At 39.7% G+C, this 24,539-nt stretch overlaps 2 protein-coding genes across 9 annotated transcripts in view; one reads left to right on the top strand and one right to left on the bottom strand.

Moving 5' to 3' along the window:
- Nucleotides 1–24,539, bottom strand: part of LOC144083872 (protocadherin Fat 3-like) — a 188,839-nt gene that overhangs the window by 106,328 nt on the left and 57,972 nt on the right. For 4 of the 8 annotated variants that reach the window (XM_077612018.1, XM_077612019.1, XM_077612021.1 and 1 more), the window contains 5 exons: nucleotides 18,541–18,864; nucleotides 17,014–17,075; nucleotides 10,109–10,423; nucleotides 9,760–9,970; nucleotides 4,185–4,253 (listed from right to left, as the gene is read on the bottom strand). In XM_077612018.1, the coding sequence (XP_077468144.1) occupies nucleotides 4,185–4,253; nucleotides 9,760–9,970; nucleotides 10,109–10,423; nucleotides 17,014–17,075; nucleotides 18,541–18,864 (981 nt within the window). Of the gene's footprint in view, nucleotides 1–4,184; nucleotides 4,254–4,805; nucleotides 4,897–9,759; nucleotides 9,971–10,108; nucleotides 10,424–17,013; nucleotides 17,076–18,540; nucleotides 18,865–24,539 lie in introns of those variants that run through there. The other 4 variants (XM_077612020.1, XM_077612022.1, XM_077612025.1 and 1 more) reach the window with 2 other exon arrangements.
- On the top strand, nucleotides 20,626–22,993 carry LOC144083876 (uncharacterized). Its single transcript, XM_077612035.1, has 3 exons — nucleotides 20,626–21,166; nucleotides 21,564–22,193; nucleotides 22,344–22,993. Exons 2-3 carry the CDS (start codon nucleotides 21,567–21,569, stop codon nucleotides 22,785–22,787), a joined length of 1,071 nt encoding a protein of 356 aa, XP_077468161.1. The 5' UTR covers nucleotides 20,626–21,166; nucleotides 21,564–21,566; the 3' UTR covers nucleotides 22,788–22,993.

The raw sequence follows: 24,539 nt of genomic DNA, 5'->3' as shown, positions 1-24,539 counted from the left end.
ACCTTTTTCATTTGTATCATTAAATATCTCATGCATCCATTATTGAATATGGTTGGTAAAAAGCGAAATGCTTCTATTGAGGGAGTTGCAAGGAAGAGGCAAGGCATTTCATTTGAAACGAGTGGCAATAATAACGAAGCTTGATGCGCGTTAGAGTGGTGAGCGTTGCACATATATGTACAACTTGAATCGTTCGACCGTCAGTACCATTTATAAACAGAAAGATCGAGCAGCAGGACCCAAATATTGAACGTTGCACAAAGTTTGCAAATCAATTGAATGATGCCATACAGTGCTACCACATCATTTATGATGAAAAAAAGAAGAAAACTGTGCAATCGTCGTTAGATCACTTCTTTCGGCCAGTTTCTAATACATAAATCTCTCTCTCTATATACAGTACTGTACATATTCTCTCCATTTTATTAAATGTTTTTTTCAGTACAAACCAATGCGTGTTACTTATACAAGCCTTAAACATACAAATGCACTTATATCAACCTTCAATATACTTATATAGGCCTTAAACATAAATTATAATACAAAATATAGCACTGAATCAACTTACAAACAAATTCAACTTATGAACAATCGCTCGGAACCTAACTCGTTCGTAAGTAGGGGAGCGTCTGTACACATCCCGGCTTCCACCACTTCCGCCTGCTGCCCTCTTGCATGCGCTACAGGGCCATAACATTCAAGACAAACAGACTCAAGGACAGCTTCTTTCCAAGATACTCAACTCGAGTTCTGCACCAAGGATGACCTAATCAAGACTTACTGCTCACCAGTTTAGTCACTGTGTACCTACTCATGTATTTATGTGACCATTTATTCATGTGACTATTTATCGATGTTGATTACTACTTATTTATTATGTAGAGTACTTATTTATCTATTACTTATTTATTGATTATTTATTTATATATTGATTAACTATCTGTTTGTTTGTTGTTGAGTCCTTAGACTGAGCGAGTGCTGCCCACTCATCAACTTTGCGCTGAACGTCTACAAAACCAGAAAACTCATCCTGGACGGAACAAGGACGCTCTGCTGTACATATCTCACTTGGACTACTTATTTATTTATTACTTATTTATTGATTATTTAATTTTTATTTATTGATGATTCATTTGTCTGTTTGTTTGTTGTTGTATTTGTGCACTTCGTGGTGAAGCTTTAAATCTCATTATACTCGTATAATGACAATAAAAAGCATTCACTTCTATTAAATATTTTTTCCAGCGCTTGAATAAGTCACTTAGAACACATGCATATATATTACTTGGGGTTTGTATTTCATTAAATCATTCATCTTCCATACCGCCCATCCTCGAAAGGGTTTCGGGGGTTGCTGGAGCCTAATCCAACTGTCTTTGGGCGAAAGGCAGACTACACCCTAGACTGGTCGCCAGTCAATCATAGGGCACACAGAGACAAACGACCATCCACACTCCTAATCATAGCGCCACCAGCGGGAATTGAGCCCGCGCCGGCCCGCACCGAAGTCAGGCGAGTGAACCTCTACACCACAAGGTGGCTCGGTTTGTATTTCCAACAAATTAAAAGCAAATTATACTTGGGTGACTTAAATGAGCTTGGGAGAAAAAGAAAAAAATGTTTCTTCATTGTAGCATGGAGTATCAGCTTTATCGGTTAGATATGATAGTGAGGTGGCTGATTATTTTTAGGTGCCATGATATCATATTTTTAAATGTGATTGCTGGGTATGCACTGTACATAATTAGAAGAACCTGGAGAAAACCCAAGCAAGCCCGGGTAGAACATGTGAGGCATGGACAGAGAAGGTGGTTTGGCTGAATGCACTCTTTTTTAAGGGAACTACACAGTCACATCTAGAGTCAGCCCTTGTCGATGTGTTGGATTTTTTATTTTGTACAAAATCTTGCAGTGGAGGAGGAGCTTTATGATGGAAGATTTTGTAAACTAAGGTGGCATCTGCATATCTAACAGTTTTAGCCCAGTTCAGGCGTTTGTGTTATTATTATTATTTTTTTAATACAGTAATACCTTGACATACGAGTGCCCCTACATACGAGGAATGTTTTTCCTTTGTAATATCCTGTTTTTTGGTGTTTTTTACAGAGGGTGGGAACGAATGAACTTGTATTTAGTTCATTTCTATGGAAAATGTTGATTTGAGATACGAGTAAATTGACATACTAGCTCAATCCCGAAACGCATTAAGCTTGCATCTCAAGGTATGACAGTATCTGACAGTGGTGGTGTTTTTTTTTGTTTTCTGTCCAATACTTTCAAAGCTTGCTTATAAAATAAATGGTTTCAATTGGTTTTGATGTTGTCTTGTAGGCCAATGATAAACTTGTTAGGCAGTAAGTCATGTGTGATATGATCATTGTGTCAAAATTTTGCCAACTCAGACATTAGATTGTTTCTAATGAACCGAAAATTGGACAAATTGAATTTAATTCTATTCAGAGTGGGTTTTTTTATATGTTGTTTGAGGACAAGTTGAGAGTCAAGAGTGATTCCTAGGTACCGTATTTTCACACCTCTAGGGCACATAAAAGTCTATGTTCACCCTAAAAATAGCCTCCCCGCGCATTCAAAGCATTATGGTAAAATCCTTCAAAACATCCCAGGGGAGGGGCAAGGCATTTGATTTTCGTGTGCTTGCAGCGCTTTTAACCCTCAAAACCACTCTCAATACTCAAAGAAACAGCATATTAGAGCTATACAGAGGAAATGCCTGACGTGAATGACAACAGAAAGCGGATGTGAACGCTTGGATGCGAAGCCATGATTCGAACACAATTTGACAGCTTTGCTAACGGATTGCTAACGAATTGCTAACGTTTGGCCAACATATTAGTTAGGGCGGGCAGCGTTGAACGAGTTACGTGACGATTTGGAATGAATTGTCGATGCCGGTATAACAGCGAGGAGAATCAAAGCTTGGGAGTGATGCATGTCGCGAGTTACAATGGATTGTGGATGACTGGGCTCAAGTGTCGGCCAGCACTGTTGTTCAAGCTTTCGCCAAAGCTGGAATGAAGTTCCCAGAATACACAAGACTGACAGTGGAGCCTAGCATGTTAAATGCCCAACTCTTTATATCAGTGTCCCTTTTACCTCAATAAAGCATTATCAAACTTAGTTTTGCTCATGCTGTCTTTGAAAAAACACGCTAGCGGCTAGCTTAACATATGCTAGCAGCTAGCATAACATATGCTAGCAGCTAGCATAATATACACTAGCGGCTAGCATAACAGAGGTACGCTAGCGGCTAGCATAGTATACGCTAGCCTAGGGTCATGCTAGCGCCTATTCAAACGAAGCGTCCTATGTATTGACAAAAAAACAGAAAATATACCCGCAAATGAGAATGCGCCCTATCACACGGTGCGTTTTATAGGTGTGAAAATACGGTATTTAAATTCTTACATTGATTGTTTTACCTCGGACAAAAACGTTGGGGTCACTGTTGTTTGTCGCTCTTTTTTAGAAGTACATACAGACAGTCTTAGTTTAAATGTAGTTATCCTTTACCTTCTTGTGCACCCTTTTTGAATGTCCATATATTTTTTAATCGATTGCTGGTAGTGAAGCAAAAGTACAACCAAAGCAAAATAAATGAGCTGTTATATTCTATACATGTATAAAGGTAAACATTCATTCACAAATTTTCAACACTGCTCAACATTGCCAGGCTCACGTTGAGCCTATCCCAGGTGACTCCTGGCGAAAGGTGAAGGGACCTTAGACTGGTTTCCAGTCAATCTGACATGTATAACATATTTACAATTGACCTTTTTCATGTTCGAAAAATTTAAACTAAATTTAAAAAAGGGGGGGGGGGGTTAATATGGCCACTACACTAAACACAGCCACCATATCCCTATCCATCATTACGTCATATTCAAATTATATCCAAATTCTACTTGCATTCATACCATAATGGGCACTGGTCGATTTAAAAAATGTTTACCTCCGAGGGCATCATCCCTGGTTACAGATGCAGACACAGATCTCGAACTCACCATTTCTATCATGTTCAAACAGCCACTGACATTCAGGTGCGCTTACTTAAACAACCCTGTCTTTCTTGATGAAAGTGAAGGGGTAAAACAAATAACGAAGAAATAAAAAGAGACCAAGTAGAAAGTTGAGTGTAAAAAAAATAGGAAGTGGAAGTCAGATACCTTCTGAGGAACAGTTCCGGAAGCAATTGCTCTGTAGGATAATAAACATCTCAAGGAAAGACCTGGGACCTTTCAGGCATGACGCATTGAAGGAAAAGAGGAAACAACAAGTGAGACACAAAGAGAAAAGGAAGAGGATGAAAAGACAGCATGACGAGAAGGATAGCAGATAGTAACTTCTTCTAAATTCCAACCACCCAAGATTCACAATTAGGAAAATAATGCTTTTTAAAAATTATATGTTCTCAACTCTACTGAAAATATAAACTACCGTATTTACTCGCATATAAGCCGCCCGCTCGTATAAGCTGCACCACGAAAGTTGTCTTAAAATTTTTGAATTTTGCAATTTCTCGCGTATAAGCCCCACCCCTCATTGCCATTTTACAAATGTACAAATGTGTTACTATGAAGGGAAAATCTTGAGAAAAATCATCACAAGTGGTATTTCTGAGATACTGTATGAATCAAAAGCACATTATTAGGGTCCATATCATAAGGAAGTTAATATACCTGTCTATCTAAATGCAAAATATCAAATTTTTCAATTTGAAAAAAGAAACAAGTCTATCTTGATGAGAACCTGATGCTTTCTAATTAGAGAAATTACAATTTTCTTACCAGAAGTTTAAGATGTTGTGGTAGCCATATTGCTTCTAGTGTCAAAATATCTCAATTCTTTCGATGGTTCATATTACTCCAATAGTTGTAACTTTCAAACAAGAAATAAAAAGAAAAAACATCAAGGTGGAATTTTGTTTTATTTCAAAATCAAGGCTACTCGCATCTGGCGAAAAAAATGTAGACGGCAGCGCCCCGACCTCACTAGGATGGCTGCTCCCCAACCTCACCCCTGAGCGAGCAACGACGGGAACGTTTTGCGTTTTATGCAAGAATATCTACGAGCACTGGGCGGAGCGTTTTTTTTCTTCAGTGTTTTTTTCTGTCACTCAGCGCGAATGCTGGAGCGATCGCTAATACGAGCAGTATAGTATATTACTTCTCGTTGGCTGCTCATAAGAACATCAGGGACACTGGCTCTCTCCCCCACAACTCCTCGTGTAATATTTCGGATCGCAACTACCTTTTTGTAACGTCTCTGCGAGCACTGAGCGGAGCGTTGCATTTTTTCAGTGTTTCCCCCCTTAGCCTGTTAGCTCCCGTTAGCGGAGCGATCGCTAATTCAAGACTACTTCTTGTTGGCAAGTGGTCGTGCGTTATCCTATTGTGAGGACATTTGTGTGCATCATTTTCGGAATATTTTGAAAGGAATACAACAGCAAACAGCCCATCGATAGCGAACATGAGGGTGGAGCCGTGCCAAACAGCTAACGCGGCCAGGAGAAGGTAAAAAAATGTAAAATAAAATTAGAATTCAGTTTTGTATAGTTACATTAAACGTAATTTTGAGTGTCTGTATATATTAATCCAAGTTAATTTAAATTTGTTTGTTCTGTTACGAGTGCGTTGCCGTGGAAAGTCCCCCCCCTCTCTGTCCCGCTCTCTCTACCCTCCGCGAAATCCGTCTAATTTTAGTTCTATTAAACACATTTTATTACTATTAAACAACTAGTTATGTGTTACTTTGTTAATAGATGGCGAATTAGAAGAAATAAAACAATTTTTCCAATCCAATATCCTGTTTTCGGTGTTTTTTCAGAGGGTTGGAACAAATTAATTTGTTTTTAGTTCATTTCAATGGGAAACGGTCGTTCGAGTTACGAGAATATCGACATACGAGCTCAGTCCCGGAACGAATTAAGCTCGTATGTAGAGGTACCACTGTATATAGAAGGGAGGTACAAAAATCTTCGACCGAACACGTGATGATTGTTTCAGAGATGCCGTGCATATGAGAAACACTTTTTTAGGTGTAAGAAAAATACTGTGAAATGTCCAAACATAGTTTGTGGTGTTCCTTTTAAGCATGGCTGTTGCTTGCAAGGTAAAAAGCTATTTTGCTTAAAAATCAGTAGCCAACTTAAAGGCCCCATATCACGGCAGGGTACTTTACTAAATTGAATAGTTGGGACTTCATTGAGCCTCAACCCCTTGTCCTTTTCTTTGTAAAACAAACCAAAAAGCACCAAAACAGCTTTAATCCCATTTTGCTGTTTCACATTCACGCTTTGCTTAGTTTTATTACTGTGGCGGCCAGCATTTTATTTTATTTTAATTTTTTTAAACCAAGAAATTCAATAGTTATTTGGTGGGGGGTGTTCAGGGGGTGGTTCATATGCATTGTGACGGAAATTGGATCAAATGGACATTGCCGATATAAGCCTTTACGTTTTTCAGTCCGACCACACCCAACACATAAAATGAAGTGGAGGGCGAGTGGTTAACGCGTCAGCCTCACAGTTCTGGGGTCGTGGGTTTGATCCAAGGTCGGTGCCCTACGATTGGCTGGCCACTAATTAAGGGTGTCTCCTGCCTGGTGCCCATACTCAGCTTGGATATGCTGCAGCACCACCCGCGACCTTTGCGAGGATAAGCGGTATAGAAAATGAATGGATAAAATTAAGTGGGGATGCCGGTGAGGCATCTATTATGTTGTTTTAATTCAAATATTTTCCTCAAGACGACTATGATGGAGAGACGAATGAGGTGTGGCCAATGAGTTGGGTTTTTTGTTGAGGTAAACTGCAGTAAAATATACCGGCATTAGATCTTAGCATGCCGCCTAGCTGCACCTAAATCACATTTACATGCAAACCAAAACAAAGGCATTAGCCAGCGGTATTGCCCCAGGGAGCATCATCAAAAGTGCAACATTAAAAATCCTGGTTTTAATTCCAGATGATAAACTATTAGGTTTTCAATTGCCAGGTTTGCTTGCAGAGTCGAGACGTTGTAAATGTAAGATATTTCCCATTCGGTAGATCATATTTGAATGAAATCAAAATGCCTCTGTGCCAGGACTGTGCCTTTTTGTCATTTTTTTGAGTCACATAGACCGTATTAAGGTGTAGTTTTAACTTCTATGGTACAATCTCATGTTTTTTTTGTTTTTTCACATTTGAATTCCATGATAAAACCAACAACAATACGTGAACATTCAGTTTTGTTTTTTTTTTCGGTTAGGCATAGGCTCTTGTAATGGCATCATCCTATAAGAAAGCGGATAGCAATGTTACATTCATGATTTTTGGGGGGGAACAATTTTAATACTTACTGGATATGTGTGAGTCATGATCATTTATTTATTTTTGAATACTTTGCGACAACATTCTATCATTTCTATTATCTGTTATGTTGAATTTGACTTCCGGGAATAATTACAATTTGGCAAATTTTTGTTCCAATTCAACCTATGAATATTAGTTTAGCCACAGTGATATTTGTGCTATTTGCAATGCTGTTTAACTGTAAAACAATAATGGGTTAAAGATTTCATGCAACAAAAATGTTGTAAAACCAAAGCAGAAAAAAAACCTCAGGATTTTCTCAGCATTATTGTCATCAAAAATGTCCTTGAAATATTGAGATATAGTAACACAAATTATAATTATTGTCAAGTCATATATTGTCATCTTTAAATTACATGAATAAAAACATAAAAAATCTAAATTTGGGATGCAATTCTGTAATATCGAACAAGTCTGATACTGACTAAAATAAATTATCTTCCTGTCAAACATAATAGGGAAAAATGTCTCCTGGGAAATATAGCAAGACATGGTCAGTGACATAGAAAGACGCGCGGATTTTTTTAAATTTTTTTTTCATTTTTTTAAATTGTATTTATTTATTTTTTTTATTATTATTTTTTTTACCCCTTTCTTCATGATGGCGCCGTTTAAGCGGCAGCCAGTGGCGGTAGCTCTGTCCACTTATGTTTTTCGTGTTTTACAGCATGTTTTACATGAAAAATTAGAGGGAACATTGACATGCACCTGCTTGTGGCAGGTGTGATACTGGTGTGCCCATAGCGGGCAATGATGATGTCGTGACCGGATGATTCGCCTAAAGACGTTTCGCCGGCGGACGTTTGACAGACGGACAGGTCTCCGAATGAACGTTTGTTCAAACAGCGTTTAATGATTAAATACAAATACTAGTATTTGTATTTAATCATTAAACGTTGTTTTCAGCTGGATTTGACCGAATTTGAGAGCATTTTGAGCCGTTTGGCGAATGGACGTATATGGACATTTTTTTGCCTCCATCGCGACATCATCGCGACATTTTACCGAGGAATTCACTTCCCTGGGCTCGGTTCGAATGTCCAAAGAGCTCCAGTATTTGTATTTAATCATTAAACGCTGTTTTCGGCTGGATTTGACCGAATTTGAGAGCATTTTGAGCCGTTTGGCGAATGGACGTATATAGACGTTTTTTTTTGCCTCCATCGCGATATCATCACGACATTTTACCGAGGAATTCACTTCCCTGGGCTCGGTTCTAATGTCCAAAGAGCTCCAGTATTTGTATTTAATCATTAAATGCTGTTTTAGGATGGATTTGGATTGCTGTCATTTTACGGCTCGGTTCTGCTACATCTGCCCGCCCAAGAGTGCTTATTCCCGGGCTGCCATTGATGGTAGACTAACATTGATTTTTACTATAATTTGGACAACACCGGCGGCGGGCCGGATTAAAAATCCTAACGGGCCGTATATGGCCCGCGGGCCGAGGTTGAAAAACTTGTACACACACGATCCGGGGGCGGGGCGAGCGCGCGAATCCCGTTTCGGCGAAACCTCCGTTCGGGCGAATGAACGTTCGGCGGAACGTCCATTCGGCGACCTGCCCGTCTGTCAAACGTCCGTCGGCGAAACGTCTTTAGGCGAATCATCCGAGTACCAATGATGTCGCTCACACTGGTACTCAGTGCGCTCAGGGAGGTTGACTTTCTGCTCAGACCAACGAAAAATTAGAGGGAACATTGGTCACAGCCAAAGTACTACTAAGTAGCACAAGTGTTTTTACTTCCAATGCTCAGTAAAAAAAAAGAACTTTTTCCCCCTCCTAATGTTGAAATTAGTAGTTGGAAATAATACAATTACAGTAAAGACTACTAATAATTGGATCAAATCACTCTTACTACACCAGTAAGTACTGGAAATAATGCAGGAAAGTTCAGTTTAGTGCAATTCATATGAGACAATCTCTTTAAGCCTCCCAAGAGGAATCAACTTTGACGTATTAAAAGGCATATTTGTTCTCAATATTGGACTATAAAACTATAGCTGAGAATGTTGAAATTTGATTAACATACTACTGTTTATATCAATCAATTTGGCACAGACACAATATATCAGCATATAGTGAATTAAAAAATATAATTGAGTAATAATAACATAATTGATTGCCTAATTTTAGTTTAGATACTATATATGATACTCGTGTACTCCTTGCAGACTGATGGATTAATTATTTTCCGACAGAACCGGCAGCATATATCTAGAATTGCTGTTGCCATAGTGACTGAGATGAGCAGTGCAAAACGGATCAAAGAGAGAGTCAACAGTATCTGAGCTGCACTGATATTGAAAGGATAGTATATTGACGTTAACAAGCCATTCAAATAACACTCAACTGATAGGCAAGAACAAGAATAGTAAAAGAATACCTGTGATATCAAACCATACAGGGGCTGAACTTCGCTGCATGGATACCACACCAACAATTTCAGTGACTTTGTCATTCTCCATAACAGTAAAATTGTAGAAAGGCTCATCAAACAGAGGAGAGAGAGCTGTTGGAGAAGGACGACGGATCCACTCAATGTGGAGGCGAGTTGTGGAGGACTTCTGAGGACGGCCATTGTCTGTTGCCTTAATCTAAGGAAAGAAGTAATCAAAATGGATGCTAAAAGGAGTATGCATCTTAAAAGAGTGTTACTGACACACAATTGGTTTAAATTGCTTATGTTCACAATTGAATTGTTATTATTAAATTGAATTTTTACTACTACATACTGTCAGAATATCATAGCTGCCAGCGGGAAAGGCCTTGCGAGATGACACTAATGCCGTTTTGGGATCGATGAAAAATTTTCCATCATCATTGCCATCAACGATGCTGTAAGAAAGATCACTGTTGGGTCCATCATCACGGTCATAGGCAAAGACCCGATAAATAGGCTCTCCCTTCTTTCTCCGCTCCCTCTCTGGTAGTTTGACCTGGTAGACCTTCTGTGGAAATGTTGGCTTATTGTCATTTTCATCTAGGACCTGGACCATCACCCACACTGCACTCTGCCTCGGACTGAGTCCACCATCTGACACCAATACCTAAAAGAGCAAGAAAGAATTATGAATGCCTTTGAATTAGCATTTGAGGTTGAACTCCTTGGAAGTGTGGCTAATGCATTTATTCATTAAGTCATTCATTCATTTTCTGAACCGATTTATCCTCATTAGGGTCATGGGGGTGCTGGAGCATATCCCAGCTGGTTTCAGGCCGGAAGCGGGGGACACCCTGAATCAGTGGTCAGCCGATCGCAGAGCATGAGGAGACGGACAAACATTCACGCCTACAGTCATACTTGGGGGCAATTTAGAGTGTCCAATCGGCCTGCTATGCATGTTTTTGGAATGGTGGAGGAAACTGGAGTACCCGTAGAAAATCCACGCAGGCAAGGGGAGAACATGCAAACTCCATACAGGTGGAACAATCTGGATTTGAACCCAGGATCCCAGAGCTGTGAGGCCGACGTGCTAACCATTATATTTGGAAAAACTTGTAGTAAGGCTGACATCTGCCTCCTCACGAGACAGTCATTGAAGCCATATTAGAATCTAAGTTTTGAGTCACACTCCATCTGCATTTCTTGGGTGCACACATTTTAGGCTGCAGAGTTGGACTTTATTTGCTCAAATTAAGTGCAAACATGTTCTATTGACCTTTTATTTTTTGTTCTGGATAAGTTCATTTGCAGCTACATAAGGGTATCATAAATACACATTGGTATTCTGTATCCCTGCAAATCATATTAACGTGACACTTTGATGGTTCCTGGCTCTTATTACACATCATTCATTACTGACCACAAGGTCAAGTTCTGTAATGGAGAGCTTTATTAAAAAAAGGACCGGTTGTACCTTTTAAGGTAAGCATACTGCCTGCAGATACAGCACTTAATGCACAGGTTTAAATCACCAATTTAGAAACTATACAATATCAATTATTTAGAAAACAATACGAGATTGGTTTACATTACAAAGTCTACCACAATTTGATTTCATTCCATTCAAGATCTTTGACATTACTGACAAGTTTGCTGCTGAAAAATTTGGGACATTTGAACCAAATGAAAAGCTAAAAGCTAATGATGTTGATCGGATGCTATTCCACCTACCTAATTGTGTCTTTAGAAACCTTATTAAAATTAAACTGAAACCTAACAAATAAAATAAAGGAAGAAAGTTATGTGTGTTGTAAAAATGATTTTAGCATTTGAATTGTAGACATAAATACTCTCCACAGTCTTCATTTGCATGACATTTTGAACACACGCATAATTATTAAAATAAAACTACATCAAGGTCGGTCCTCCAATGTGGAAATTGCAGGTTCTCCGCAGGACTGTGTGGGTTTTCTCCAGGTACTCCGGTTTCCTCCCACATTCCAAACACAGCATTGTAGGTGGGTTCGACACTCTAAATTGCCCCTAGGTATGAGAGTGAGTATGAAAGCTTGTCACTCTCCTCGTGCACTGCGATCGGCTGGCCACGAATTCAGGGTGTCCCCCGCCTCCGGCCCAAAGTCAGTTAGCATAGGTTCCAGCACCCTCCACGCCCCTTCTGAGGATAAAGCAGCTCAGAAAATGAATGAATGAAAACTACAGCCATACCTCTACTTAGATACGGAATTTTCAGGTTACGAAAAATTTTATATACAAAAGAGTGACTCGAGATACGAAAAAGATCCAAGTTACGAAATTCCCCAAAAAGTAAATGCATTTCCTTATCCGTTATTTTATTTTGAAAATATTGTCTCGGATGCATTGATTCTCACTTTAGAACATGGCTTCCCTCTACTGGGCTCTTTCGTCGCACTCATTCTATCTCATATTAATGACAATATGCCGCTTTCAATTCAATTGGCTGTCTCATGACAACCACTATCCATGTTTCAAGATTCTCTCTTAAATACCTGACCACCACGTCTAAATGCTCCCCTTATTAATGATTGCAATTCCCCTTATTAAGCGATTAAAACCTGTACAAATGTAATGTAGCACATATTTTCACACACATAGGGCACCCGTAAGAGTCTAAAATGTATATAGTACTACAAAGTGGACGGCTTTCGGCCCTGGTAGAATGGGCTCTTGCCGCCATCTGGTGGACAAACACGAGTATTACGTCTCCCAATATAACAGCCGCGGAGCAAACTATTTTATTTTTGGCCATTATATTCATTTTAAGACATTAATAAATCATTTACTTATAATTTTCTCTCATGTTTGTGTTTTCCCTCACATCTTTTATACAAAATTGGGACACAATGACCAATTTTAAAGGGTTTAGTTAATAGTTGTGTGAGGACCGGGGAACAAATTTGAGAATTTACATATAAAGTTCACCTCTACTTACGAAATTTTCAAGTTACGAAAAAAGTTCTCGAACCAATTAATTTCGTAAGAAGAGGTATGACTGTACATCATTAAAGTTGTGTTGAATGAAACTTTTACTGCTATTATTTGTAATTAAAATGAATACATTGGCATTCTCATAATAATATAAAACTCAACTAAATTAACATTTTCCTTAAAAGCTTCTGGCTCGGATAGCAAACACCTATTGCAGTAATCATTTGGTTACGCAAAGCAAGAGATTATGAAATTAATCATGTATTTTTATTGAATGCAAATCATCAGACCCAAAAAGGGTTTTATTTTACTGGGGTGATGATGGCACTAGATTTCTAGCTGTCTCTGTGGAAGTAGTTGTTCCAAAATCGGTATCACTATCCAGCAGGAGTAGCTCCAACACAGTCAATTGTCACCGTAACAATCGCTGTGCCAACATCAGCTCCAGTCGGAATCAGAAAGGCTTATGGAGTATGCCCAGCTGAACCTTCTGAGTGTAATGTTCACAAATTCTTTGTTGTTGTGAATGTAATCACTTGTGTTTTTTCTATGCCATTCTTTGAAGGATAGGTACTGACGACCACTGTACTGACCACTGTCATTAGAATCTTCTGTGGAAGTGTATAATTTTACTATTTTAACAAAATAGTAAAAAAATGAATTCAGACAGTTAGAGGAGGTATTTGGCTTCTGTGGAAAACATGTCTGTACGGGGAATATTGCAGTGATGTGTTGTTTTTGCCAACATGAGTTGTCTCCAGTAACAAAAGCCAAGGTAAGGATAGCCTGGACCAGACAGAGGAGTGTGAAAGCCTGATATGGACATCGAAACACTTTCTGGAAGGGGCATCACAAGAGAGCCCAAGACGATTCTACATGTTTCATTTGTGCACCACACCCTAAGGCATATGAGATGTCCTACCTTTAAAATATATACGTACGATTTATGTTTTTTGCATATTTATCACACACAAAGGTTTCAGATCACCAAACCAATTTTAGTTTGACACAGAGACTGCCCAGCAAAATAGAAAATGCCATTTCTATAGGATTATTTTATTTACCAAAGCAGAAAAAATTACAAGCTTGTCTGGTCTTATGTGAAAAAGTTATTGCCCCCTGAACCTAATAACGGGTTGTGCCACCTTTAGCAGCAATAACTGAAATCAAGCGTTTATGATATATTAGATTAGATGAAACTTTATTCATCCCGTATTTGGGGAATTCAGTTTGTAGCAGTAGAAAGCACAGACACAGGAAAAGACAATGTAGACCTAGATGAAGCTGGAACCACACAGAGTAAACCCACACAAGGTTAGGACCTTCTGCAGACTAAGGCTGAGGTTGAAAATATGCAGAATCACTCTTTCAAGCTGATCCACGCAGTCCCTCAGTAGTCTGGAGCTGATCATCAGGACCGGTAGCCTCCCTAGCCTGAATGGTTCCAAAAAATGTCAAGCACTAGCATAAAGAAACTAAGCTACTAGAACAATGACTGCCTCACACACGCGATGGGTGGAGTCGAGTCGTAAAGTTATGAAAACAATAAAGTAAAAGGTATAAAGTACAAAGTAAAGTAAAAAGGAAATTTTAAAATTTAATTTAAAAAAAAACAGAAAAGCTGTAAATACAAAGAAACGAGTAAGAGAGTATGGAACTACTGCCACCGGCTGCCACTTGAGCGGCGCCATCTTGGTTGCAGTAGCAAGAACAGATACAAACACAGAAAAAGACATTGTACAGCTAGATAAAACTGGAACCACACACAGGAAGTCTTCCACAAGGTATATACAGTGGGGCAAATAAGTATTTAGTCAACCACCAATTGTGCAAGTTAAATTACTTGAAAAGATTAGAGAAGCTTGTAATTGTCAACATGAGTAAAACTCAACCATGAAAGACTTAATGTGGAAAAAAAACAGAAAATCACATTGTTTGATTTTGAAATAATTTGTTTGCAAATCATGGTGGAAAATAAGTATTTGGTCAATACCCAAAGTCTCAATACTTTGTTATGTACCTCTTGTTGGCAATAACGGAGGCCAAACATTTTCTGTAACTCTTCACAAGCTTTTCACACACTTGCTGGTATTTTGGCCCATTCCTCCATGCAGATCTCCTCTAGAGCAGTGATGTTTTGGGGCTGTCATTGGGCAAGACAGACTTTCAACTCCCTCTACAGATTTTCTATGGGGTTGAGATCTGGAGGCTGGCTAGGCCACTCCAGGACCTTGAAATGCTTCTTACAAAGCCACTCCTTTGTTGCCCTGGCTGTGTGTTTGGGATCATTGTCATGCTGCAAGACCCAGCTACGTCTCATCTTCAATGTCCTTGCTGATGGAAGGAGATATTCACTCAAAATCTCTCGATACATGCCCCCATTCATTCTTTCCTTTACACAGATCAGTCGTCCTGGTCTCTTTGCAGAAAAACAGCCCCAAAGCATGATGTTTCCACCCCAATGCGTCACAGTGGGTATGGTGTTCTTCGGATGCAATCCAGTATTCTTTATCCTCCAAACACGAGAGCCTGTGTTTCTACCAAAAAGTTCTATTTTGGTTTTATCTGACCATAACACATTCTCCCAGTCCTCTTCTGGATCATCCAAATGCTCTCTAGCAAACCGCAGACGGGCCTGGATGTGTATTGGCTTCAGCAGGGGGACACATCTGGCAGTCCAGGATTTGAGTCCCTGAAGGTGGATTGTGTTACTGATAGTAGCCTTTGTTACTGTGGTCCCAGGTCTCTGTAGGTCATTCACTAGATCCCCCCGTGTGGTTCTGGGGGTTTTGCTCACCGTTCTTGTTATCATGTTGACGCCACCGGGTGGGACCTTGCATGGAACCCCAGATCGAGGGAGATTATCAGTGGTCTTGTATGTCTTCCATTTTCTAATAATTGCTCCTACAGTTGATTTCTTTACACCAAGCGTTTTACCTATTGCAAATTCAGTCTTCCCAGCCTGGTGCAGGTGTACAATTTTGCCTCTGGTGTCCTTCGACAGCTCTTTGGTCTTGGCCATAGTGGAGTTTGGAGTGTGAGAGACAGAGGTTGTGGACAGGTGTCTTTTATACCGATAATGAAAACAGATGCTATTAATACAGGTAACGAGTGGAGACCTCGTTAGACCTCTTTAGAAGAAGTTAGACCTCTGACAGCGAGAAATCTTGCTTCTTTGTAGGTGACCAAATATTTATTTTCCACTCTAATTTGAAAATACATTCTTTAAAAATCAAACAATGTGATTTTCTGTTTTTTTCCGCATTATGTCTCTCATGGTTGAGGTTTACCCATGTTGACAATTACAGGCCTCTTTAATCTTTTCAAGTAGGAGAACTTGCACAATTGGTTGTTGACTAAATACTTATTTGCCCCACTGTAGGTGGTTTCCCTGGAGTACATTTGGCTTACGTCCAGGGAGACCATAAACAAGCATGGTAGGCTGATGGGACACTCTAAAGTGCCCCTTGGTATGGGTGTGAGTGTGCATGGTTGTCCGTCTCCTCGTGCCCTGCGATCGGCTGTCCACCGATTTAGGGTGTCCCCGCCTCTGGCCTGGAGTCAGCTGGGATAGGCTCCAGCACCCCATGCAACTCTAATGAGGATAAAGCGGTTCAGAAAATGAGATGAGATATTGAAGTATTTGTATATGTATTTATTTATTTTTGTTTTGTTTGTTTACTAGGAATACAACTGTTGGATTTAAAGTGAAAGAACATATCTTCAGTGATTTTTAAATAATAAGTGACACGGTGCTCTTTAGTGCTTTTTGGAATTTCTGCATTTGTTTTTCTTTCCAGATTAACAATGTATTTCTTGTAGCAAATGTATTGCACATTTAAAGGCACAGTCGTGACCCTAGTGAGGATAATCTGTACAGAGAATGGATAAGGTAATTAGATGCTACATAAATTATGTCTAACCACCCCAAGAAACTCCTGTTGCAATTGGCTATTAAGCCAGCACATTTACGGGGTGAGGACTTCACCAAATCAACCAAGTAGGTTATTCACTCATCCCCTGATTCTGGATTGGAATCAGCACCCCTGCGACCCTAATGAGGATAAAGCGGTTCAGAAAATTAGATGACATCTTCCGAGCTACCCAACCTTATATATAGATCGCAGGGATTGTGTGTTGTTTACAGTTGCCGTTGTTTTTGAAAAACAACATTCTACTTTTAAGGCCCAACACATTACACCACTAAAACTGAGCTTTAAAAGCTGCCATTTCACATAACAGTTGTGTCCAGCTGTCTGCTCTTTGCACACTAAAATGTTCACTCACCTCTAAGACATGTTCAGTTTGTTGTTCACGGTCTAGTTTCCTCGAGGTTGTTGTGAGCAGGCCTGAAGCAGAAAATAAAAATAAAAAAATCAAACTTTGATTCCCCAAATGGGATACAATCATCGAACCAATGTCTGAATTACAGGTAGCTTTTAGTCAGTGGTGGTCTGTGCATTTCCTAGTGACGCCTTCAGCAAAAACTATTTACATGGCTACAAAACCTCTACTGCAGCTACAGCTGCGACACAAAAAATAATCACTAAATCAATGCACAAAAATTGGGTAAAATCCACTTCCTAGCAGCATTTAATGATTAAATACAAATACTGGAGCTTTTCAGACATTACAACCGGGCCAGGGTGGTGATTTTCCCGGGAAAAGACAGCGATGAACGTCAATGGCGTACCGGCAAACATTGCCCAAAAATGGGGTAAAATCCAGCCGAAAACAACATTTATTGATTAAATACAAATACTGGAGCTTTTTAGACATCAGAACCGGGCCCGCAGTATCACTTCCCCGGGAAAAAGACAGCGATGAACGTCGGTATGTCCATACGCGAAACGGCAAAAATTGCACTAAAATTGGGTAAAATCCACTTCCTAGCAGCATTTATTGATTAAATACAAATACTGGAGCTTTTCAGACATTACAACCGGGCCAGGGGGGTGATTTCCGCAGGAAAAGACACCGATGGACGTCCGTGGCGAACCGGCAAAAATTGCACTAAAATGGGATAAAATCCACTTCCTAGCAGCATTTATTGATTACAAACACTGGAGATTTTCAGATATCAGAACCGGGCCTGGAGGACGACTTTCCCCGGGAATTTCATACAATTGAAATATTATTTAGGAATATAGCCATATTTTACTCACCAAAAATCCTTCTTAACTGTACACAATATCCATCCTCCTTCCGTTCTTCCTTTTTTCTATCGCCATTGAAGCTAATGCTGAAAGATGAGCCTGTCCTGTCGTATTTCTGGCATAGTCCGTCTTGAAAATGGCTTTAAATCAACACAACAATATATTTGCTTGTGCAGCTCGCTCCAGATAGTTTGGTAGCTCTGGCTAGTCCACTCTATCACTGGCCAATCATAGTTGGTGAAAGCGATGACGTATCCCTATGCCTGCGAGAAGGCAGAGAGGTTCACTCGCCTGACTTCGTTGAGGGCAGACGTGGGCTCGATTCCCGCACGCAGTGCAGATGGTCGTTTGTCTCTCTGTGTGCCCTACGACTGACTGGCGACCAGTCTTGGGTGTAGTCTGCCTTTCGCCCAAAGACAGCTGGGTTAGGCTCCAGCAACCCCCACCACCCTTTCGAGGATGGGCGGTATGGTATGGAAGATGAATGAATGAATAAACAAAATAAAATTCCCCCCCCCCAAAATCTGCGATGTAGTGAAGCAGCGATAACCGAAGTGTGAAGTAGCGAGGTGTCTCTGTAATCGGAAAATCACTTTTTTTTGTCAAATGTTACTTCTACAAAGTAATTTAGGCAAAGGTAAACACAAGATTTACTGACCAGTTTGAGGGTTGATGGTGAAGAAATTTTGAGGGTTCCCGCTGATAATGCGATAGTTGAGTCCATCATTGGATGAGTGTGGTGTGGCATCAGGATCCTGAGCTTGGATCTGAACCACAGAAACTTCCCGAGGCGAGTTCTCCGGTATTGATGGTCGGTACAGCGGCTCAGATGTCAGCGGTGCATTGTCATTTACATCCTCCACTTGGATGAATATTTCGATTGTGGCAAACTGAGGGACCACACCATGGTCACTAGCATACACTGTTAGCCAATAAGAGTCTTTGGTCTCGCGATCGAGCACATCTGTGGTATAGATCACACCTGTTTGAAAGGCAGAAAAAAAACTTCAAACAAAATATTTTATGACTGCTTTTTGTGATTACTTACACAATACAGTAATCCCTCAAATATCGTGGATAAAGTAGACCAGACATGGCCGCGATAATCGAAAAACCGCAAAGTAGGATCACCCCGATAATTACAACCATACTACCACATTTTCACACTTAAAAGTCTAAGTCTAAGTCTTTTCCCCACATCCATCAGAACTCTAAACTTGCGGTAACACAACACACAATCCCTTCTGTGTAATAACTTCGGGTTGAGGGAATATGAAAAGATGTTTGGGTGGTGAGCTGCCTCCTACTGGCTGACTGAAGGTAAGTGATCCACTCGGGGGGGTGATGCGATGTATCCATAACGGCAGAATGCCAAATTACGAGTCCGAAACTATCACTTATTAGGTCTTTTGCCGAGAAAACACACCTTATGGAGAAGCACTACCAATTTCGTCATACACAGTTTCTGGGTGTGATGACAATTATATAACAGCGAGGAGAATCAAAGGCTTGGGAGTGATGCATGTCGCGAGCTACAATGGATTGTGGATGACTGGGCTCAAGTGTCGGCCAGCACTGTTGTTCAAGTTTTTGCCAAAGCTGGAATCAAGTTCCAACTCTGACTGACAGTGGAGCCTAGCATGTTAAACACCAAAATCTTATATCAGAGTGTACCTTTGACCTCAATGAAGCATTATCAAACTTAGTTTTGCTTGTGCTTTCTTGAAAAGAACACGCTAATGCATACCTGTCAACCTCTGCCGATAACTGCCCTTATAAATGATTATGATTCCCCTTACAAACCCCAAAAAAACCTTACAAACACCGTACGACTCGTACGGTGTTTGTAGGGTTTTTGGGGGGTTTGTAAGGGGAATCATAATCATTTATAAGGGCAGTTATCGGCAGAGGTTGACAGGTATGCTAATGCCAAGCCTAACATGCGCCTTATAATCCTGTATGCCTTATATATGGATCAATATTGTGCCGCAACAGGTCGGCGGCCGTCATTTAAGGTGGATTTAAAAAAGAACTTCTGCCGCTAGATGTTGCCGTCCACACAGCATTCAAAACTAGACTGTAAACTATATATACAGACGCTCCCCTACTTACGAACATTCGAGTTACGAACAACGGTACATACGAACATGTCTGCAAATTGCGTTTATGTCGAAAAATGTTCGTAAGTTCGATTTTGTATTGCGCGCCTTTTTCCGAGTAGTGCTTCTTTCCGCCGCTAATACCGACGCCTGGCGCTGTGAGAGCTCAGCTCACCCAGCATCTACCTTCTTCTGCCCACTTCGTTGCAGTGCGGAAGTGCGTGAATGTATCTCCAGTGCGCAAAGAACCTTTTTCATTTTTATCATTAAATATCTCGTGCATCCATTATTCAATATGGTTGGTGAAAAGCGAAAGGCTTCTATTGAGGGAGGTGCAAGGAAGAGGCAAGCCATTTCATTTGAAATGAGTGGCAATAATAACGAAGCTTGATGCGCGTTGCATGGGAATACAACTTGAATCATTCGACCGTCAGTACCATTTACAAACATAAAGATCGAGCAGCAGGACCCAAATATTGAATGTTGCACAAAGTTTGCAAATCAATTGAATGATGCCATACAGTGCTAACGCATCATTTATGATGAAAAAAAGAAAACTGCAATCGTCATTAGATAGCTTCTTTCGGCCAGGTTCTAGTAAATCTCTCTCTCTCTCTCTAATGTATGTATACAGTACTGTATGTGGGTCATTTTCACATAATTCAGCAAATAACGGTAAAGATATGGCCCTGGACTTTCCCTTTATGTGTTACAAAGTTATAAAAATTAATTACTACTGCTTTGTTTGCCACATATTATACTACATTTGGCACCAATTTTAAGAGAAATCTATTTGAGACACAAATACATTGAGAGCCAGTTTATGTTGAATTTGTCCACTCCGTTAGATGTCCAGAATCTAGTGTCACAGTTTATAGGAATGAAAAGTCGGGTTATGATTTATTTGTTTGTCTCTATTTAGAATGTGTTGTTTAGATTTGTTTCAATAGTATTTTCACTCAAGTTGTCTTTGAGAAAAATGCAAAAGAATTGCAACTGCAAACAGTTTTACTGATGTACCTTTCATATCAGTTAGTGTGTCTTTACCGTTATCACATGAGAAATACACCAAAAAATTCACAGTAAATACACCAGGTGGCTGGTGTGGGAGAAGTACCAGGATGTTGTCAGCCATATTGTCAACGCCAGCTAAGCAGAAGCCATGAGAATGAAACTAAAACCAAGGTAAGGACCATACCTGTGAAATGTCGTAACAATTCCATGTCTTTACCGATGTCCTAAAAACTTGGTGAACATAATTACTTTGCTTTTTAATGAACTGGGCATGGTGTATGCATGCAGAACACTATCATTTACTGAGTGCCAAGAAATACCATCTACCAATGTCAAAGGCTGAGGTGGAATGTTGTGTCTTTACCGTTAATAAATTTTGTCTTTACCGTTATAACGGGAAAGACGTATCATATAACGGGAAAGACTAAGTAGAAAAGGTGTATACAATAGATATGTAGAGATGAAATACATATTTTTAAATATACAACAGATATGTAGAGATGACGCTAACATGTTATGCTATGTTTATGTGTATACTAATTCCTGCTTTGATTTGTAAAATTTCCAGAACATGAATCCATTTAAGAAAAAAGGCGGTAAGCCACCTGCGAAAAAATCTAATGCTGCAGCGATGCGCAAATGCAGGGAGAAGATTAAAAATTACCCTGGAGCCTATCACAAATATTTAGAGAAAGAAAGGGAACGATATCAGAAAAGAAAGGCACAAGGAAAGATTCCAAATATTCACAAGCTTTCAGAGAGGGAGCAAAGGCAACTGAGAAGAAAATGGAAGCTCAACCAACGAAAGCAAAGGAGCAAGAAATTCCAACAACTGGAAGAGGATCTGCCAAGCACTCCCCCACCTAGCCCAGATGCTGATGAATTTGGTGAACCACAACCAGGACCATCGCAACCATCAACACAAAAGAAAGCTGGCAGGAGAAAGACGCAAGCCCGGGACCGCAAAGCATACAGAACAATTACCAAGAATAATGCTCAGATCAAGCAATATCAAACTGAAATACGGAAATTGAAAAGAAAGATCAGCAGAATGCAGAATGCTCAGCAGTTGAGTGTTAACGTGATCAGCGATTCTCCAGCATCGAAGGCATATTCCCTCCTTTCCAGCGGGAATAACAACAGGATAAGGAAGGAGCTAACATTCTGCTATGCTATCAAAGATGATCTCAAAGCAAAGGTACTAGCCAGCAAAAAGCGACAAAATGAAAGAAAGGCTATACACGCTGCAGTTGTTGGTCCCATTCTACAAAAGTACAGATTGATCAACAAGGCGAAAGATGATTTGCAGCTGACCAGGCATGGTATAATGATTTGTGCTTTCTTTCAGCATGGAGCATCAGTATCTTGTGACAGAGAACATTTGTCACCTGTCCAGATCAGGCCCTTCGCTAATAAGGCAGCACTCTCTGATTATGACAGCCTGGAAGAATCTACTGAAATCTTTCCTATCGAAGATGAAGTCAGTACCACAAATCTGAAGTTAGGTGATTTTGTTCTTGTGAAGTATTGCGGGAAAAAGTCCGTTCAACATTTTGTGGGAAAGATCATTCAAAACTTTGATGAAGATGATGAAGCTCTGGTGCAATTTATGCGTCGCAAGTCCAGTGTTATGAAAAAACCTTTGTTTGTGTATCCTGAAATGGATGACTTGGATGACATACACATAGACAATATTGTTATGAGATTGCCACCTCCTACAACAACAGGAGGAACCTCACGCACTGGAAAGCAGCATGTTTTTGATGTAGACCTAGGGAACTACAACTGTTAAGATTGTGCACTCAAGTATCCTATCATTTGATCATTGCTAACTTTGATTATATTGGCAACTTCTTTATCATTTGTCAGTATTAGCTTAAGATGTTTAGGCTTTAAGACAATTTCATGTTGTTGACAGTAAATCTGTATTTACAATTTCTTCCGTAAGACCGTATATATGTGTTCGAGTTGTATTACAATAAAGTTTACAGATATTAATCAATGTGTATATTTTATTTTTGCAGGGCTTTAAGAAAAAAGAAAAAAAAAAACAAATTTTTTTTATTGAATTTGACTTCAAAGTTTCCCCGGCAGATATCCCAATATAAGGGCTGGGGTACACTGTTACCATCATTTTACTGAAATTGCAACTAAGAGTACTTTATATAATTGCCACTAGTTCTTAATGGCCTTTTCCACACTACTGATACCCACAACAAAACACATAAAGGTCTTAGTTTTTCCCTGACATAGACTGAAGTTTCACCATACTGTCTTTTCCGTTATGCTTGGTCTTTACCGTTTTTGGAATAACGGGAAAGACCAATCCATATTTTTTAAATTTTAATTAATTATGTTTTCATTAAAGTTCCAGCTAAGATATTTCCAGGCAGTGCTAGTGTTGCTAATTAGAGATAATCAGAATGCTTGAATTGCATTTTGTAAATTATTCATTTTCTGAAAGTGTCTTTACCGTTATTTGCTGAATTATGTGAAAATGACCCATGTATTCTCTCCATTTTATTAAATATTTTTTTCAGTACAAACCAATGCGTGTTACTTATACAAGCCTTAAACATACAAATGCACTTATATAAACCTTCAATATACTTATATAGGCCTTAAACATAAATTATAATACAAAATATAGCACTGAGCAACTTACGAACAAATTCAACTTATGAACAATTGCTCGGAACCTAACTCGTTCGTAAGTAGGGGAGCGTCTGTATATTATATATGGATCAATATTGAGCCGCAACAGCTCTCGCAACTACGGCATGCAGCCCTGACTCTATTTCCCCCGTAGAAGAAGTAGTGCGCAGTGACTGCTGGGATATATAGTTCTTTTGTCAACCGATTGACATCGGCCGTCATTTACTAAGGTGGATTTACAAAAGAACTCCTGCCACTAGATGTTGGCGTCAACAGAGCATTCAAAGCTAGACTGCAAACTATATATATATATATATATATATATATATATATATATATATATATATATTCACGCCTGTGAATTTGATGGGAAGAGACTTGTTAATGTCTATATTGGAGCTACCATCTTATGTGGGCCGGTGGCCTCACAGTGACTCTACCAAATGGTGCAAAGATTCTGTGTTCACCAGTACGAACATGTGGACAGTGGTTGATGTGTCCTTTGCAATAAGATTCAGAGGTAGCAACGATCTATTGGTCACATCTTGAGCCTGAAACTCCGGCTACTGGGGGACTGTTGTCTGTTTATCACCTGTGGAAACCATTCATTGACTCTTTCCGACCTTACCATTCACCCATCGATGATTTTCATTGTAGGTTGTTTTATGACACAGACGATGACTTAGTCTATCGTGACCGTTTTCAGAAGGTTCTTGGAACACCCTGGCAGTTGAAATCCACCAATTTTTTTGTGGGTCCTGAAGGTGTAGCGTCATAGGTTGATTTGGATAAATCACAAAAAGTGTGCTACAAAATGTCGGACACAGCCGACCCACACATTTCTTTGGCTCTTTCTCTTGGTCATGAAGCTCGGCAGCTCGGTCCAATG

Source organism: Stigmatopora argus, chromosome 10, assembly GCF_051989625.1.
Source record: "Stigmatopora argus isolate UIUO_Sarg chromosome 10, RoL_Sarg_1.0, whole genome shotgun sequence".
NCBI lineage: Eukaryota > Metazoa > Chordata > Actinopteri > Syngnathiformes > Syngnathidae > Stigmatopora > Stigmatopora argus.
The sequence above is the reverse complement of the archived record's forward strand: the minus strand, read 5'-3'. Positions and strand labels throughout refer to the sequence as shown.